Source organism: Triturus cristatus, chromosome 9 (assembly GCF_964204655.1).
Source record: "Triturus cristatus chromosome 9, aTriCri1.1, whole genome shotgun sequence".
NCBI lineage: Eukaryota > Metazoa > Chordata > Amphibia > Caudata > Salamandridae > Triturus > Triturus cristatus.
The window spans coordinates 359,262,927-359,283,103 of record NC_140592.1 but is presented as its reverse complement, the minus strand read 5'-3'; the positions used below and the strand labels follow the sequence as shown (position 1 = coordinate 359,283,103).

The following is a 20,177-nucleotide window of genomic DNA, read 5'->3' as shown; positions in this document are numbered from 1 at the left end:
GCAGATCATACAGTACACCGCAGCCAGACTCATATTCAGAATTCCCCAATTAACCCACATCACACCCCACCTCAGGCAACTCCACTGGATCCCTGTACAGAAGAGATGTCAATTCAAGCTGCTGACCCATGCACACAAGGCTCTACACAACCAAGGACCCGCATACATTAATCATCGCCTGAACTTCCACCAACCGTTTAGAAAACTACACTCTGCCTCCCTTTCACGAGCCCATACTCCCCCCTATCTACCGAAGCAGAAGTGGAGGACGCTCCTTCTCCCACATCACAGCAAAGACCTGGAAAACCCTCCCCATGTACGAATGGCCCTGAAGACCTGGCTGTTCGAATGAGCCTCCGAGACCTACAAGCACCTGAATACCCTATCAGTTGATTAGCCACACTTTAGAAATCCTGAGTGATTGATTGATTGATTGTACACGGGGAAACATCCTGGAAGGAGGCCAAGGTTGGCAAGTTAATGTTAAATGGCAATTTGTGACATTAGCACAGGTGTATGCAATAACAGATACAAGCACAGCAAAAGGTATAGCACTGGCTTCGTGACCAATTTTCAGACAAGAAAAATCTGGATTCATGAGATGGCAGGGGAGCTTACAAGCACAGGTAAAACATAGAAAAACACAATTGACTGACATCAAATAAAATGACCAACAAAATACTGCTGCATTGTATCTGTCTGTGACCTCTTGTAGATTTAGGAATGTTGCTTTAGTATTTAAGAGATGCAGACATCTATTATTGTGTGTCCTCTGTCAGGAGATACAGTCATGGGTGGGGTAAGCTGCTGTAACTCAGAAGATGCAGCTGCAGATGGTAAAGTCTGACACAGATCAAGAGGTGTAGCTGTTGGTCAGGAAATACTATATTATGCCAGGAGATGCCATTGTGTGTCAAGAAAAGTGCCTGGAGGTGAAGCCCTGCTGTTGTTGGTCTGGAGATAGGTCCATGGATAAAGAGGTGATGCTGCCATTCATTAGAAAATTCCACTGCCTACCAGGAGACACTGTTGGAAGTCTGAATTTACTACACATTGATGAGCACAACAAAAATCTTTCTTATTGTGATTTCTCTAGCAATCACTAAATCATGATTTTTCTGTTTTTGTCAAGCATAGTTCATAAGTTCTCATTTGCCTATTTTGTCATTCTCTGTCGCATATATGACTATGAAAAGCGTAGGATATATCTCTGCAAATATGAGTGTAATTGACTTCCACGTTTATAACTTGGAATATGATTTCCACCTATTACAATAACTTTAATTTTCACCAAAACCAACAGCAAAGCATGTAATTGAGACTGAGGAGGAGTAGTGTATGAGTATAAGAAAATCTTCAGGCAGAGGTATTACCACTGCAGTGTTCCGTCATTGAGTGTTGTGAGCACCCATTCATGAACACATGGGTTGCATTATCCTACATGAAATTAGTTTACAGCCAAACAAAACAGAGATCAGCCCTAAGGCATGTCCACAATCCAAGAAACAGTTCCAGCCAGATGCCTCCCGATGACAAGCCCATGTTGCGATGATTGAATCAGACTGGTTGTTGACGCAGTGATAGTTGCATGTGTGTAATTCAAAGTAACTTGGTAGTGCTGACAGAGTGATGGGCTCTTGCGCGGCTATCAGTACACATACCTCTATTTCTGAACAAGACATCATAACGTAAGTCTACTCTTTATGGAATGATGTCTCCTTACTAATATTGAACTTTGAAAATTCCAGTAGGTGGGCAAAGTGTCTTAGTATGAAGGCTGGAGATCTGTTCAAGCATTGATGGCATTTGCAACGTCGGTGAAGACAAGGCGGCTGGGCCTCTGTAGCGGCCCCTGGCTTGTAAGCAGGATCTGTAAAAAGGTAAATTGAGAGCATGAGAATGCATATAAATAATTAATCAAATTAAATCGACTGAAGGCTCAAGTCCTCAAAGTGTGTGCATCCTCAGGAAGCCTCACTTTTGTGATCACACCTGTTGCAACACATACCAACGAAAACAGGCACAGCATCAAGCTACAATGCTCATCTACAAGTCCACAGCTGACATGCTCCTTGAGAAAGGCCTAAAGATACCTGGTCTCCTGCATACCTTAGTAACACACGTTCAAATGCAGCCAGGTAAATGAGTCATTCACTGCCACAAAAACCTTGACAGTTTAAGCAAATACATCAATGAATTACAAATCTGATCTAACTGTCCGGCCAAAATGCCACTACTTGTAGAAATGTCCACTATACTAAAATGAGCATTCTTCAAAAAACTGCATGTTGGATGGATAATTTTTTTGCATTTAAAAAATGCAGTAAAACACAATAACTGGGCAGCTCACTACGTTTCATATACATGCATTGGGTATTAGCAACAACATCATCATCTTAATTTCAACAGTAAATAACAGTTTGTTCGTTCCTTTCTGAGGAGGTGAGCACCCTTTGGACTCACAATGTCCTATCCCCCTGCACCAAACTTGATTATGCTTTTTGGAATGGCTCATATAAATCTGCTTTTCAAATACACGGCAACTGTCTCGTCCGGCCATCCACAGGGGGACTTGTTACTACTCTCCAGGTCTGTGAAATGTCCTTTTCAGTAATTAACAAGGCCATCCTCACTATGGGCCATATGTAGGTAGCATACAAGTTACCACTTCTTAAATACCGAACTTTACCGATTCGGTATTTAAGAAGTGGTAACTCGTATGTAGGTAATCATTTGGTAAATATTACCGAATCGGAGAAATTCGGTAATTACCGAATCGGTATTTACCGATTCGGTAATGAGGCATACCTTCCCATTGATTCCTATGGGCCTGGAGGCCCATAGGAATCAATGGGAAGGTATGCCTCATTACCGAATCGGTAAATACCGATTCGGTAATGGGGGGAGCACATTCAAGGGTGGCAGGGTGTCACATTGACACCCTGTTGCACCCCTGATTCCTGCATGTGTGCACATGTGGCACACATACATGCCCTAAGGGCATGCATGTCTGCCACATGGCACTGTTAGTCCAGCAAAATATTGCTTTTTGCAATGAATTCGGTATTTAGCACCAACATATATTTGGTGCTAAATACAGAATTATTTTCCCTACACATCACTCATTTGAGTGTCACCTACATCTCATTTCAGGATTCGGTATTTACCGAATCGGTAAAATTACCGATTCGGTAATTTTACCGATTCGGTAAATTACCGAATCCTGAAATGTTCCCCCTACATAGCAAAAGCCTAAATACCGGTCGGTAACGGGATTTTTACCGAAAATCGTCCGTTACCGACCGGTATTAGGCTACCTACATATGGCCCAAAGAGTTTTGTGTATCTGTCAGTATATAGATGATCGAGGATGTTCAGCAAGGCAATAAGAGCCGTAACACCAATATTAATATGGATCATCCGTGAATGGGTTTTGATCACCCTACCCCAGTAATCCTGTAGGGCAGGGTTCTCCAAAGTCAGTCTAGGAGGGCCGTATCTATGCCAGATATTTTGCATATCCCCATTTAGATAAATTTAATTATCTTAAAAATCTGGCATGGATCCAGGTCTCCAGGATCGACTCTGGAGAACCCTTCTGTAGGGTCTGCCATCCCCATAACAAAAGTAGAAAATCACTCTGATCCCTTTGGGCTCTTTAGACATGCAAGTGAGGACTCCCTACCCATCCTCCAGAACTTTTTTCTGGTGTAATACCTATAATGAGGGTAACTGAATAAGGCAATAGCATATAAAAATCACTATTTCTCTTGGGGCCGACAGCGCTGTTTGTCAGTCTGTGTCATCTATTGGGACTATAGCGGCCACCTAATTTATTCTAAGAAATTGAATTGTAACAGGTGCGTGGATCAACAGTGTTTTATATATACGCGAGATCTATTGTGTAAGAGGAGATATATCGTAACTTTCAACTCTAGCGGGCTGAACTCTGCAACCTCTTCAGTTACAGTCAAATCCACCGCCAGTGCATGCCTGAAACAAAATGAAAATGCATTCTAAATAATCCACATTCTTATCAAATGGTTGAAAATGTCGTGACAATATTATCTGTGGCCACAACTGCCAGGGTCAGGTCCCTAATGAGTACCAATCCCAAAAGTATTTTTTTTTTTATCTCTGTATGGCAACTATATTTCCCAGCCCCACACTGAGCTCAAATAGCATTTTTTTTTAACAGTGCTTGAGCTCTCCACTCACTCTGCTACTTTATCTGCTGTCTCAGCTGATAATTCAACGCTGAGTTTAACAAGCCATCGCAAAGCCAACCGGTCTCCTTTTTGTTAGTACTTTTTATTTGCCGCTGTGGACTTTACCAGTGCTTGTTAACCTACGACACCTTTCACAAAGCTTATTGTGGCTTTGTGAAAAGCCTTTCTCAGATGTTTGCAACCAATGGTGGTTGCCAGCCATCTGAGAATGATATTTTGTATACTTTCACGCAGTGACAGTTGTTGAAATTTGAAAGCGGAGGAGCATAACACTAGTGCCTGAATTAGCACAAGTTAGTGAGGGAAGAAAGAGAGCTTAACTTTTCTAAGAAGGGGGTCAAAGATGGGAGTCCTCCCCCCGAAAATATAAGATCATTTTTAAAAATAGGGTGCAAATCATTACATTATACATCACATTTTCTGACAGTAATTGGCTACAACTATCATTTAAAAGGCAATTGTTAAGAGTCTGTGTGAAACATCCTCACACTTGTATAGGCGTCACTAAAGGATTTACTCTATCAAGTGAAAGCAAATCCATGTCACATTTTAAACCAGGCTATGTTTGCAAGCAAATCAATTTATTAACACCTTTGTTGAGTACTGACAAGTTAGACTAGCAAATCTCTTCTGGGTTATTGAAGGCAACTATGACAACTTGTTGACAGAAAAGATTGGGTGGCCCTCTGAAAATATCATCTTGCCCTGGTACAATTGTTTAGTGATTTCTATCAATTTCAACTCTTGTGGTACCACATCAAAAAAGATTATGAATAGATGGGGGTGCACAGTTCATTCCCCCAAATGGAACTTCATCAGGGCTTATATTTCCCAATATTCTGTTTGTATAATTTCAAATCATTCATAGGGTAAAGTGTATTGCACTTGCACCCATAATTCCCGTATTGCAGTCCAAGAGAACCTCGCTATAGCGGGTCGAGGCAAGACCCGCTATAGCGAGGTTCTCTTGGACTGCAATACGGGAATTATGGGTGCAAGTGCAATACACTTTACCCTGATGAAGTTCCCTTTGGGGGAATGAAACGCGTTGGCTGAACCTTTTATACCAGATGAACTCTTTAAAGTTGAAATAAAGAAGTTATTTATTTATAACTACCTGCCTCTTGGACTTTCTGAACTGTGCACCCCCATCTATTCATAATCTTTGTTGATCTGGAACACAGGGACATCTTTCAAGGGCTGGCGTTTGGGGTTGATTGCACGACCATTACTATTATTGGAACTGGTGTGAGGTGCGGCAAGAGAGGTCCGCCGTTGTTGCAATTAGAATATTAGCTCTTGTGGTACCACTTGAACTTGAAGGTACTGTACTGTCAAATATTATTATTTGTCAAGGCCTGTTATTCTAGTAATTATTGTTTGTGCATCTAGCACCGCAGGTACATGCGCTTCATGGATTTAGCAGGAAATCTTGATTTCAGAGGCAGGATCATTAACTTTGACAGTGCAACAAGAAAATCTAGCAGAGGAATATTTTTAAAGTAGCCCCATTTGAAGACAACAAGTGTTTCTTGTGCAGTCATATACCGATACCTATTTCCCACCCTCATGAGGAAGCACGTGCCCTGCTGCTTCTATGGCAGGGGTCTCCAACCTTATCTGTAATGAGAGCTACTTATGTTCAATGAAAATCATATTGAGCTACTAATAATATCAGTGTGGAGACAGTGACATCATCAGAAAAGATGATCTCTCCATGCAAGATTACCATCAGTGATCACCTCAGTTCATCAGATGGGGTTGCCAGCATTTTTGTGAAAAAGGCTCTATCAATTTGGAATTTCTCAACTTTGTATTTACATGACAGCTACAACTGCAAAGACTCTGACAGCAAGTTAATAATCATGAGAATAAGCATCCCCAACTTCTTTTAAATTATCACTCGCATATCAACTTTAAATATATTTTGGAAATCGAACCATTTTCTTCTAAACATCAGCCTATGAGTGTTGAAAAAACACACATTTTTGTCTTGAATACACGTATTTCAACTTTGGGATGAATACATTAGTTCAACCAAGCAATGGCTTCTAACTAAGTAGGATGGGATGCAAACAGGAGAGCTACTTACAGGGTGCGGGACAGCTACCTGTAGCTAATGACCTTCTCTTTGGAGAAGCCTGTTCTATGGTTTCTAAGGTTCTATGGTAGCACCTATGACGGGAGGGGTAAACAGCCATTAGTACGCGGATGTTAGTCTGCATACCATTACTTCGCATGCATTACAACGCATGCGATGTTACAACGCGTAGCCTTTACTACGCAAGTTGTAACATCGCATGCATTGTAACGCTTGCGAAGCAAAGGCTATCAACATCGTTGTGTGGAAACGGATGCACTTCCGTTTCCACACAACGACGTGCACCACTGACGCTGGAAGCCCGGAGAAGAGGAACCACGGCTGAAGGAGAAGAGAGGAACCGAGGAAGGAGAGCTAAGAGCGGCTGTGTAGTATTTAAGGGTTACGGGTAGGGGGAGGGTCGTGCAGAGGGTAGTCTTTTTGGTTTTAGGATAGTGTAGTTTTGTTTTTGTAGTGTAGAGTAGTGTATTTTTGTTTAGGGTAGTATCGGGTGGGTGGGTGGGAGTAGGGACAGGACTGGGGTAGGGGCAGGGTCGTGCTGGGGGTAGTGTTTTAGGGTAGTGCTGTGGTGTTTGAGTAGTGTAGGGTAGTGGTTTAGAGTAGTGTTGGGGGGGTCATGAAGTGTAGTGTTAGAGTGTAGGGTCCAGGAAGGGGGAAGGTTGTGTAGGGGGTTGTGTATTAGGTTTTAATGTAGTGATGTGGTGTTAGTGCAGTGTAGGGTAGTGTTTTAGGGTTTAGGGTAGTGTTGTGGTGTTTGTGTAGTGTAGGGTAGAGTTTTAGTGTAGGGACCGGCTTGGGTGTAGAGGCATGGTCGTGCTGGGGGTAGTGTTTTAGGGTTTAGGGCAGTGTTGTGGTGTTTGTGTAGTGTAGTGTTTTAGGGTAGTGTCGGAGGGTCGTGAAGTGTAGTGTTAGAGTGTAGGGTCCAGGCAGGGGGAAGCGGGAAGGTCGTGTAGAGGGTATTGTATTAGGTTTTAGGGTAGTGATGTGGAATTGGTGTAGTGTAGGGTAGTGTTTATCGGTTTAGGGTAGTGTTGTGGTGTTTGTGTAGTGTAGGGTACTGTTTTAGTGTAGGGACCGGCCTGGGGGGGTAGGGGCAGGGTCGTGTTGGGGGGAGTGTTTTAGGGTTTAGGGCAGTGGTGTGGTGTTTGTGTAGTGTAGGGTAGTGTTTTAGGGTTAAGTGTAGTGTCGGGGGGGGTCGTGAAGTGTAATGTTATGTAGGTCCGGGAAGGGGGAATGTCATGTAGGGGGTAGTGTATGAGGGTTTAGGGTACTGTAGTGGTGTTTAAGTAGTGTAAGGTAGTTTAGTGTAAGCATGATTTTAGTGTGATGTTTTTAATTAGCATAAACCATAGTACATTTATAACCATTTGCGCTATAAATACATGCGCAGTAATGGTTTATGCTAAGTAAAAACATTGCACTAAAAGCATGCGAGGTAATGGTATGCAAAGTATCGACATACATTCGACGGGAGGACCTATTCTGTCATCAGCCTCTACCAGCGATCTGCCAGGAAGCAGCATTTAGTGGACCCAGCCTCCCCAAAACGATCAGACAAGCTGAAGAAGCCTGAGGTCTGATTATGGCAAAGAACAAACAGGGATAAGCCTTTGGCATCCCTGTTGCAGGTCTCAAACTAACCAGGACTATGCTGGCCGCTTTCTCGCCCTGGGCTAACTCTGGAGACTGAAGAAAATAAGGTATATATATATATTTTTTTTAAACACACCATGTATCACGTGAGGGGGACCAAAACGTCGCAATCAAAACAGTGTCTTTATATTGAGGCTGTATGTTGAGTACCCTTTTTCTGTAAGACACAAACTGTCATTCTCTTCCCATATTGTCCACATGTGAGAACAAATGTACTGACGTGGTGCAGTTCAACTAGGAAGGCATCTGCCTTGCGAAATGAAAAGTTGATGTCATTTTGAGTGCAATGGGTCATGCGCTGAAGGAGATTACAACACAATTAGATAGAATAAAGGCAGTCTCTTTTTTTAATACTTCATGATAATCTCATTCCCTTGGGTAGTCTGTGGCTAAATATTTATGACCTGTACACTAGGCCTTTAAAAAATTATTTACTATACCAGTTTTATTCCAGAAATCATGAAGTGAGCTACTGTGGCAGTACAGTAGTTGATTATATTTAAAAACATTTTTCAACTTTATATGTTTTAAATGATTGAAAATGTTTTTTTTTATATATAATCTGTATTTCTTGCTGAACATGAGTACTGGAGTGCAATTACGAATACTACAGTAATTGAGGAGTAATTATTATTTGAAAAGTATGATCAACATGAATAATTGAGGGCATAGGTTTCAAATCCATTAGTTCCAATGGATCAACACTGAAACTAGTCAGGTTGAGGCTTCAAGGCCAAGGAATGCTGGGAATAGATTCTTCAAAATGTAGACTCTTTGTTGGGTTGACTGGTTGTCAGAGCAATGCCTGACAAGAGAGCAATTAGCCGGTAACAGAAGAGAGACAGGAGAGACAGTGATGCAGAGAGCAAGAGGTTACAGAAACTCCACTGGGACTTCTTACTTTTAATTAATATAAAATAGTTCACACCTGAGCTGTCCTGAGAGGTAGTTCAGTGCTGAGGCTGATGTGATTAATAAGGTGGCATTGCAAGATCAGGAAAGTCACCATTCACAGGAAGATGTACATGAAATCTACAATCTGACAAGATAAGGCAAATCTATTTTCAGAAGCATATTTTTGTTAAGCCAATGTTGCTGCTCTGTTCAGTGTTGCACAAGGGGGAGAAAGCAGCACAGACCCATATTTATTGAACATGGCCTGCTGCTACTCTCATCCCCTGTGCTCTTGCACACTGTAAAGGCTACCACGCGCCATGCATAAACTTTGGACTGTACTGCAGAGAGAGAGGGTGTGTGTGTGCGTGTGTGTGTTGGAAGAATACACTTCCTGTACAAAAATTCTAGACCTCTACAAATTCCTAACCATTCCATAGATTGTATCAGTGCTATACAGTTCAGCACATATACTATGGGTGGAACGTTTGGAGAAATTAAAACATTTCTCCTTCATTGTCCCTGCTTCGAGGATTGTTATTTTTTTACACAAAGTCCAGTCTGGCTATTTTAGTAATTTGGATTCCTATAAAAAAGTATGAGTGCTTGTGCTGATTCACCCAAATTACATCGATGTAATGCCCCTTTGACATAAATTGGAGCAAGGCAGCAGAATGCCCAATTTGTGCTGAGAAAATGGCACCTTTCCTGCTTAAAATAGCTTTTGGTTGGAAAGCAAACACCCTTGCAAGAGATTGTGCTACTTTGCATAAGTTTGCATGACTTTGCATCAGCTCAAACTCTTAGAACATCTGCCACCAAGTCTGCCCCCCCCAGCGATTATTAGATTGGAGTGAGAATAGTAATTATGACCCCACTATTCTTTTTTTTATTGTTTTATTTTTAAACCTTTTAAAAATGTTTGTGGTTTACTAATTATATAGTTCATTTTTATTAAGAAATAATCATTATAATTTTTGCTTTCTACTATATAATATAAATAATTCTTTTTAGCACATTTATTTAAGCAACATATACTTAATACGTGTGTTTTAATAAATAACTTAAGTTTAATTAATACTTGAATAATTTTAAAATTATTTTACATTTACATGCATTTGTATGAATGTAATTTTTTTAAGGGTATTAAATAAATGTTCACATGATTTGAACATGTAATATACATATTACTTTCTTTTCAAAGTCATTTAACTTTGTTTAAAGTTACAATAATGTTAAATACATATTTACCTAGCAATGTAAATACTTAAGTCCAAGGTACTCTTATAGTCAATACACATGCACTTTACATTATAAGTGTGCACAGTAGATATTTTGTTCCTTGATATTATTTCCGCAATATTATTGTATCACACTATTTTTGGTTGATATTCTTTCAAACAACCATGCTGAGCAACCTGTATGTCAGGGCCAACCAATACCAATACAGCTCTTTACATAGGAGAATCCTTGGAATTGGCTGTCTGGCCTCTTTGTGTTGCGATGCTATACTCCGTCAGAGGCCTGGTGTCCAACTTTCAAACAGAGCACAGATTGAAAAACTGGAATTAAAGTTGGAGTTAAAGTGCAAATGGCCACACCAGGGCAAGCAGTACTGTCGCCCATCCACACATGCGCACTTTAAATTCACCTAGGTTGGTGACTGAGAGCTGTGAGCACAAGGCTGTCCTTCATAAGGAGGGAGGCCTTGCCTTCTTGCCCATGAGAAGCTGAAGAACAGGGGCATGCAAAGGGGTACTAAAAGATAGAAGTTTAAATCAGTTCGCCACAAGTGTTTCAAGAGATGATTCTGGGCAAATGCATATAAAACACACAAAGTACTGTGTTGGCTGTCACGGTGTTGGGCACTTCCTAAAACTTCTGCTAACTATCTGGAATTGACTCTTCCCCTAACCTTTTTAGAACCCATGCGACTTCTTTTTAAATGTTTAGTTGTTTGTCCCAATAACTAAAATACATTTTTCAAACTTCTTTTGCTATGGTAACCGTGAAATAAATCACCATAGAGGCTTTACATCGAAACGTATTATTTATTGAGAATTTTTAGATTTACGTTCGCCATGGTGTCAACCTGTCATAACTCTGTCCTAGCAAGATTCCTAAGGAATGCCTGCACTACTGGGTTTTAATCTATCTAGAAATCCCAAAACAGTCTTCAACAGGATTCAAACAGGGTAAAAACAGATGGCAAGATTCTGCCTCAACATTTTAAAACATGATCATTGCACACCCTCAGTTTAGCACTCCACTGGTCCCAATTACAGCTGAATATGAAGTTTGGAATATTATACACAGTGTAAAAGGCCGTCTGGATTAGCATTGAAGGACTGTTACAGAAACTGGTGTCCACCATATATCAAACTAGAACCTGAGGTTGTGCAACACACTGACAATCACTGACAATATGACAAAGTCGAAAGATAAAAGGAGACAGAAGATTGGAGTGAATGCCCACATCCATGCACACATTTTTTACATCATACCTGAATTCTATACCTTTGAAAATGTTATGGTTCGTGCATGCCTTTAACAAACATTAAGGGGCCGATTTCGATGTTGGACGGACCGGAGTCCATCTGACATCAATTCGGTTCTGGGACCAACCGACTTCCTGTCGGCGGCCCCAAACCAGTAATTAGGATGCGACCGAACACTGTTCGGTCGCACTTCTATACTTTACAATGGGAGCATGCATTCCAGCTGGAATGCATGCTCTCATTGTAAAAATGCGAGGGGCAGTTCATCCCTGCACCCCGTGGCAGGCACATTAAGGTGCCAGTCTGGGGTGCAGGTATCAACAGGGGTGCACCATAGGTGCCCCCTCGGCAGCCATCCGGAGGCCTTTCACCCATGGGTGCCTTGCTAAGGGCAAAGTCGACTTCCGATAGCCTTTCTGTGTCGAAAAGGCTGGCACAGAAAGGCTGTCGGAATCTGAAAACGTAATCCCTGGGGCGGAAAAATCCACTCTTGGGATTACTATAAACATTTCGACTGGCGGACGGGGTCTACGAGCCAGTCGGAATGTCTGGTTGCATTCCTTTGCGACTGACTCCATCCTAATGGGTCGATTGAAAAGGAATCCAACCGCCTGATTAGGATGCGGTTGGAACGGCTCCAACTGACAGTCGGAGCCGTTTTCGACTGCATCCTAATCAGCCCTTACTTACAATGGACCTGCATCACAAGACATCTGGGTAGGGACCTCACAACCAAGAGCCACTATCCTAAAGTTTTTATCTTTTTGAAAGGATTCCAAGATTTTAAAGCTGTATTAATGAGGTTTTATTCTGAAGGAGATTGTGCTTGTCAACAATTTTTTATTTTAGTTTTTGCCTCTTTTAGACATCTATATACTGCTCTTGCAGCTTCTAATGTATTTCACATAATGTAGTCACCATATAGTGTTTGCATATTTTGCGCCCACAGCACAAACTTTAAAGGGTAATATTTTGTTCTTATTCATAAATATTCCTCTTTCTGCTCTTGCTATTGTGTTTTTTATATAATGTATTTATTTTATAATTCTTTCGTATTCTGCACAACTGGCCATTAAGTGCAATAGCATTAAATGCACTACTTTGTAGTATACTGGGATATTGTATAATTCTATCTGTATTTTAGTGTATACATCTATTTTAAGACTTTATGGGGACCTCTTCAGAGTTCCGTAACATAAATAAAAATAAACTTGAAACTTACGGCTCTCACACGCCTTTAACAAACATTAAGTGGCAGTGGACCTACATCATTAGACGTCTGGGTAGGGACCTCGCAACCAAGATACATATTCCAATGTGTTTATCTTTTTAAAAGGCTTCCAAGCTAAATACATTATTTTGAAGAATTTGAAGTAGACATTTTAGAGCTAAATAAAACAAATAAATAAAGCCCTGTATTTGAGATTATTTTGTCTTAGCAACCCTGTTCTGTCAGCCACATATCCATCTCCAAAGTTCATCCATCCACACGGTACTGCAATGCTATTTGCTATTCAATTCTTCACAAAGTCTTCCATCACTCTGCACAAGTAGAGTTTTTTTTAGGTGTTCATTTGAACAGCAGTCCCTGAAATTTAGTAGATGGTAAATTGTGCTATCCATGCGCATCTCAGCTCTTCTGAAATATCCAAGCATCCTAAGGGATGTCCACTTTCACTCCGCCAAATCTCCTAGTACATTGGTGCAGATATCCTTTAATTATTTCTTTATTACTCCACGCATTGCCCGGTTTGTGTTCTTGAATAATATACTTTTCTGCACGTTTATAAACTTGTATAAAAGTCATTAGGTTTAATTCACTACAGGCAACTTATTCCCAACATGTGTTCCCTTCCATATGCCAGTGATTCGAGTCCTAATAGCTCAGAATGGATTTACTCATCCAACTACCTGAAATAGGGATGCAGCGCCTAAGAACCACACCCAAAACACCTCAAATTTAACCCTGTTGTCGCCCACTAAGGCCCACACCAAGTAGGATTATTACGATAGCGTACCATAGCCTATGGCTGCACTACTCATGAATTTTGTAAGTATCTTTGCAACTCTAACCAATGATTTCCAGATAGAAATTGTTGACAGGGTTTGACAGGGCAGAACAGCTTCTGCCCAACCCAATAATAACCTTTTTGACATGGTAGAACTGTTTTTGCCAACCCTAAAACTTACCCAACACATGTTGGTGGAAATGTGTCTTTTGTGCCGTCTTCAACAGTGAAGGCACATGAAGGTTACTGAAAAGGAGACAATTCAGTGGCAAGATGGATGACAATTCTGAAGAGACAAGTTGGTAGAAACAGGCTGTGCCTGGAGAGACAGAGTACACAGGACACGAGAGATGGTGTTCCATGCCACAAGCAATTTCACAACATATCTTTTTTCACCCATAACAGGTTGGCTCCACACAATGGTTGCCATAGTGCCTAGCATACGTGCTCTTTCAAGCTTGTTTATCTGAACTTGCTCTTTTTGTTTCCTTGTCCAGCCTGCCTTTTCGCCACGCTTTTCTACTGCCATACCCTCAGGGCCAAAGGCTGTCTTTTCCACCAGCTTGTCTCTTATCTAGGTATCATATTTTCATCCTTACAGGTTTTATCCTTCAATGCTTCCATGCTCGCCTCAACCAAAGAGTGTCTCCTTTTAAGATGGTCTCATTTTCCAAGCCAATTTCCTGTTATAATCCAGTTTTATCCCAAATCATATACTCTCATCAGTTTCTTACCATCATCCAGCTGGCCTGGCCTGGGCTGGCCTGCAAATATGGTTGCTGGAAGGCATATGAAACAAGCATTGGCATAGCCAATAGGTCTCGCCTTTAGGACCTTCTAAGGGTTTAGCCATGCAACAGTTGCATAACCAAATATTTATAAGGTCCCAAAAGCGAGACCTATTGGCTATGCCAAGTGGCCTTGCGGCCGCGAAAATGAAAGTAATCGCGGTCAAGCGCGGCGCGCGCGCCCACGCACATGCACTGTAGCTCTAGGCTGGCCTGGTAGCACTTTTTGGAGCCCTCTCAATAAGTCTCGCCAGACCAGCGCATGCGCTGGGTCAGGCGAGACCTAAAAAAGCAGACATATAAACGATGCCTATGTATGTGTAACTCCTTGTTGTCTCTTACCGTATTCTGAGAAGCCTGGGATGAAGCTGACGCAGCATCCCGGCCATGCTCAAGGAGTTCCTGCTCCAGCTCATCTTGTTCTTCTGCGGGGTCAAAGTTATACATGGGCATCAGCTGGTGACGGAGCTTCTCCAGCCTAAGCAGAAAACACAAGAACAGAATCATAAGAGGAAGTTACTTATCCTCTAGAAGAGACCAGCATTCAGAAGGAAAAGAAAAATTCATTTAAGGGAAGATAAAACAGTGCATTTTAAGACTTGACTACCAATACCATTACCAGCAACTGGGCCAAGTGAGGTACATGCTTGGAATATATTGGGGTGCTGAGATGCAGATATGAGGTTCATTTTTTCAGTTATTTCGGGGATAAGCAGAAGATTAGGCAAGAGTTTGCAGATAAAGATGCCTAGCCTACCATGAAAAGTTCCCATATTAAAGAAGTTATCCTTGGTCCTGTCGCAATTTAGAAGCATAAACCATGAATAGCATCTCTACAGCAGGCCTCACAGAGCCTAAAAGATGTATCCATGAACATCATTTATAAGTCACACAGCGGAGCTCTAGCATAGAACAAGCCATCACCTAGACCACTATATCATCCCAGTCTTGAGCTCCCTACAATCAGTGCATAGTTTGTAAAACAATAAGTGCCAGGGCCCTCGTCAGGAGGCAACCGCAGCTCACACAACCTATTGCCCCGGCCAGTGCTGTCAACATCAGTACCAACACAACTTCTAACAATCACACTCGTATAAGAGAGACAGTTCAGACTCTTTCAGGCCCCAAAGCTATGAGAATAGCTTGGACACAAGGTATTCATTGTTTGTAATGTATTTTGAATTAATAAACAACTGTTGCTGTGCCCATCTCTAAATCAGACACACAGCGCCTCCATGTGGCAGACAGCCCTAAGTGCCGGTGTTGACAGCTAAGTGCCAAGCACCGGAAACACCCTGCACAAATTAAGCACTGCCTACAATGCCTTCCCAATAAGGCCAGAGCCATATTCAAGCTGCCAGTCTGGCGCTCTACTTATCTTAGAAAATTACCATCCCTGGGGTCTGTGAGGTTTAACTGTTCCTAAGGACTGAAGACATATTTTAAACAATAAATAAATCATGAAAGCAGATGCTCTTTAATCGTCACTTTGCAGGAATGCTGTGATTAGACCTCTATATCTGAAAGCACTCAGCTCACATTTTGCCTGTTTCTCACTTACACTGCCTCTCAAGGGCCATGCTACGCCTACTTCTAGATTAACACTATGGCCCTGACTCCAAGTAGCACACTAATGGACCGTGTGGTCAGTTGGCACCAGATCCGTTCAATTAGAACGACACTCCATAGAATGGGGGTAATTTTTTGGGCGGGGTCGTAAAACCACATAAAATTCCCAAGCAGGCTAAAACAGCCTTGTATATGGATGACGTTTAGATGCTGTGAGCTAATCTTGTCTCGGTCCTTTTGCTAGCAAGCTTGTTTCAGATTGCGCCTGGGTTGGAACAGAATTTTTAACAGATGTATTTGTCAAAAAATGGTAGCTAGGACAACTTAAAATCTCCCGCTACAAATTACAGAAGATTCCACCAAAGTTTTGAAAGTATTGTTTTGAGAACAAGTACCGAAATGAAGAGTACGGTAAAGTTTGAAAAAAATTGCAAACAATGTTGACAACAAGAGTTGCGCTTAGAAGGGATGGCAACTATAATAAAAGCTGTTCTATGATTTTGCTATCCTTGGGGGAGACGTCGTTTACAATGAATGCGATACAACGCATTCCATTACAACACGGTCATTACAACGACCGCGTTGTTACATCACAAACCCATACAACGCAAGTCGTTACAACAACTTGCTGTAGGAGTCGTTACAACGACTTTCTGTAGGGGGCAGAAGGTGTTGGATTTATAATCCAACACCTTCCCTCCTGTTGCACAGACTATAGTTGGGAAAATAAATTATTCTATTCCAACATCCAGCGCCCCCTACAGCAACCTACGACTTGCGTTGTAATGGTATGCGATGGAACAAAGCGGTCGTTGTAACGACCGCGTTGTAATGGAATGTGTCGTATCGCATTTGTTGCAACGTGCATATTCATTCTTGGCTTTTGTACTCCTCCTACATACACTTCCCACACTAAAGTGATTTCAGAAGCTACTTTTCAGTAGTTTGTAGAACTCTAAGAGGTGAAATTAAAGAGTTCTTTGTGTAGAGAATGGTAAAACAGCGACTACTCTATGCCACACTGACATTCTCGTCCAAATTGCTGAATCGTACTGTAAAATATTTAGGCGATTATCTGTCTGTTAATGCTTGTTACACTTAATACTTTGCTGTGCACATGTTATGGAAATTCATACTGTGGGATTCTCCACGTACACTCCCCCCACCCCACCACTTCACCTAACCCCAAGCGGCCTCGCCACAGGTACCACTGCAGTTCTATTCTTGCCTTGTTGTTATCACCATGGCAACTGATGCAAAAAGGGACTCTGCGAGAGTGTCCAAAAAAACGAAAGACAAAATGTTTTCTTATGAGCAGCTGGTAATTTTGGGCACTTTTTCAGATGAAAAATCTGTAGCGTTATGGGAGAAGGTGGGAGACAGAAGTTTGGCTCACAAACATCGACATGTAGCATGAATGTCTATTTATGCCTATTAGCCTGCATGTTGTTTTCAAAATCTTGTGATCTGATCCGGTTACCGAGGTGTCCAGGAGATGGTTGTGCAGGGGAGGAAACTGTGATTTACCTTTTTTTGAAACTGTCAACATGCAAGCACAGAACCTTTGACAACTGAGGGAATATTTTTTTGAAAGACTTAAAGATCTGACCCATTTGTCATATGATGTATACTGTTGTATCAGGACACAAGCCTATGTATGGATCAAAACTTACTGACTTGGAAAATCATTAACTGTGGGAAAAAACGTACGTCTTGCAAGAAACATGCTGCTTTTTCACATAAAGCATGTAGGAGGAGCATTTGTTAAACAACCATAATGTATGTCTTTTCTGTCATTCAGGGGACGTATTGCATAAAGGGCCCTGGGCGCAACAGGCGTTTGCGCATCCCTGGGGCACTTTGGTATTACAGAAGAGGCTGCAGACACTTGTGTGGCCCCTTCTAGAATACAGATAGCGCTGGCGCACATAATGCGCGACCCATGCAAATGAGAGAATTCCTTTGCCTCCGCGCCCGCGTCGGATTACAGAAGTGGGTGCACACTGAGTGTGTGCCATCTAAAAGGTGGTGCACTGTCAGTGCGCCCCCCGATGGCAGCCCTCTGGAGGAGGGAAAGGGGATCCCATGGACGCACCCAGACACCCCTTTGGAGGTAGGTGCAGTCACTGACTACACTCGCCTACAAGGGGATCACTAATCCCCTTCAAAAGTGCAGGCAGGTTGCCGCCTGCACTGTGAAAACACAGAGCGGCTGTAAAGCAGCCGCTCTGTTTCCACAGGAATACGCTTCCCCCGGGGCAGCATGAGTCTGCGGCTGCCCCGTGGGCAGGGCATTCTTGGTAATAGGGTGCATTTTCACTGTTTGCGCCCGGCGCACTTTTTTACAGGTGTTCCCGGCGCAAACAATGAAAATGCGCATTTACCATAAAACAGCCCCTGTTCTCAGGAGTGCAGGGAGGGTTCCATGAGAGAAGAGTGGATATAGATAAACTCTATGCACACATGGCCACCAGGGGTGAATTGATTTACATTTCTGTGCTTTCCTTTCTCTATCTACTCAATTTGGAGGATTGTCTATTGTATAGGCCTAAATAAAGATGTTCCTTTTTGGAGGTAGGTGTTATGAATCGGATTCCCAAAGAATGTAATAAATCTGAACCCACAGCTATAGTGCATGATTCACAAAGATAAGCTTACATTTTCCTGTAAGATTACGATTGTTTGCTATTCACAAATGAAATTATCAGTGGTCATTTTTCTATCTTTTTATGTGCGGAGAGCCCGCCCTTTTGAAGATACTACTCGTACATCCCTATAGGAACAGCAAACAATCGTAAACTTACACGAAAATGTAAATTTACCTTTGCGAATCAGGCCCACGCACACATACATGCTTGCAGATTTCTACTTTCTGGAATTCACAAACATTCTCAGGCCATATGCATGAAAAGCTCTGTCAGGCACAGGCTTCCAGACATAGTCCTGAGAAGAATTGTGACATTCACAGCAGGATCCTGTTCCCACTGGGAGAGGCTCTCTGGACAAAAGCACATCACAGAAAGGGAAGTGGATCTCCTATGCAAAAGCACACTTTTTTCTTAGAAGGCAAAATGTTTTCCCCTTCCACTAAACCCCCGCCCCAAATCTGTGTGGGACCCTTTTTCTCTCACACCCTGGAAAAGGAGTTGCACCGTCATCAGCTAAAGTTAGAATCTGACTAGGAATGCCAAGAAACTGGCATGTTTTGGTGAGAGTTTACAAACCAGGCTTTAACACCTACTTTCCTACCAATTCAGTGGGAATTATGGCTGCGGAGCTCACCCAACTTGTGACAAAGATTTCTGCATCCATTAATGGGTTTCAGTGGTGTAGCTGGGGGGGGGGGGGGGGGAGTGGTCCGCCCTAGGTGACACTGTTTTTGGGGCAGCGGAAGTGAGCAAGTTGTGTCTGTTGACTATCTCCCCTCCCAGACAAGTCATCTGTCGGCCGCCACCCCCACCACCCCTGTTTACCTGCACCGGGTGGATAACTTAGGGTCTGCCCCGGGTGGCAGTAGGTCTAGCTTTGCCACTGATGGGTTTACGCCTGTCAGGAGTACCTTTTTAAATTCATGGTAGCTTTTAAAAAGGTAATTTCAGTCATAAACTTGTGTTCATGGCCAAATTTACTTTTGTGAATGTGGCTAATAATTGTCATGATTGTTTCTGACTAAAATAGTTCAATTTCCACCTAGAATCACTTGGTTGTTTTCTGATTTTCTATATATAAATTCCAGATTTAATTCCAAAATGGTAGCATGAAAAATAGATCTTGTTCAAAGTTGCACATGTTGAAAATTGCTTTTTGGATATAGCCTGTGCTATAGGAACGTTTATGATCCCAATTAAAAAGGTCATTTATGTGTAAAAAAGGTCATTTATGTGTAAATAAGATTAGTGTTTTAGGTAATTTATGATCATGAGCTAATACTCAGTAATAAGGTTTAGGTGCTAATATAACAGGGGATATTCTAAGATGTTTCGGTTTTAACTGGATTGCACGGGGTGAACTTTTTAAACAAATTAAATGATGTATGTAGATATGTGAATGTATATTTATAATGGGATTATATCTGCAATTGGTATGCTCTTTAAAGACCTATGGTCTAAATAAACATTTCCTTGACTGGCTGACTGCTTTAATCTAGATGTACAGCCGTCTGTCAATTGCTCGCGTGCTCTGATATGGCAAGGTTGTTGTACTCCACTCTAGGTATTCTGTAAAAGGCCTTTCAAATATCCTAAAAACATCTTTTTTTACAAAACAAAGTCGTGCAAGGCATATACAAGCCGAGCTGATAGTAGTATGTAGACCAATCATCAGTGGAATGTTTAAAGCATTTCGGATGCTGGAGCAAGTGAGGACGGATGGGGAGAAATATACGGGAGAGCAAGTGGGGACAGGGAGAGAGGGAGGGAGGTGGGGATGATGTGATG

General features: G+C 41.9%; 1 protein-coding gene across 1 annotated transcript in view; it reads right to left on the bottom strand.

The window, feature by feature from the left end:
- Window positions 1–455: 455 nt before the first annotated feature.
- Window positions 456–20,177, bottom strand: part of C9H3orf18 (chromosome 9 C3orf18 homolog) — a 36,418-nt gene continuing 16,696 nt past the window's right edge. The window contains exons 4-5 of the mRNA XM_085625149.1: window positions 14,515–14,650; window positions 456–1,870 (exon numbers count right to left, since the gene is read on the bottom strand). Coding sequence (XP_085481275.1) covers window positions 1,790–1,870; window positions 14,515–14,650 — 217 coding nt within the window. The 3' untranslated portion in view covers window positions 456–1,789. The remainder of the gene's footprint in view (window positions 1,871–14,514; window positions 14,651–20,177) is intronic.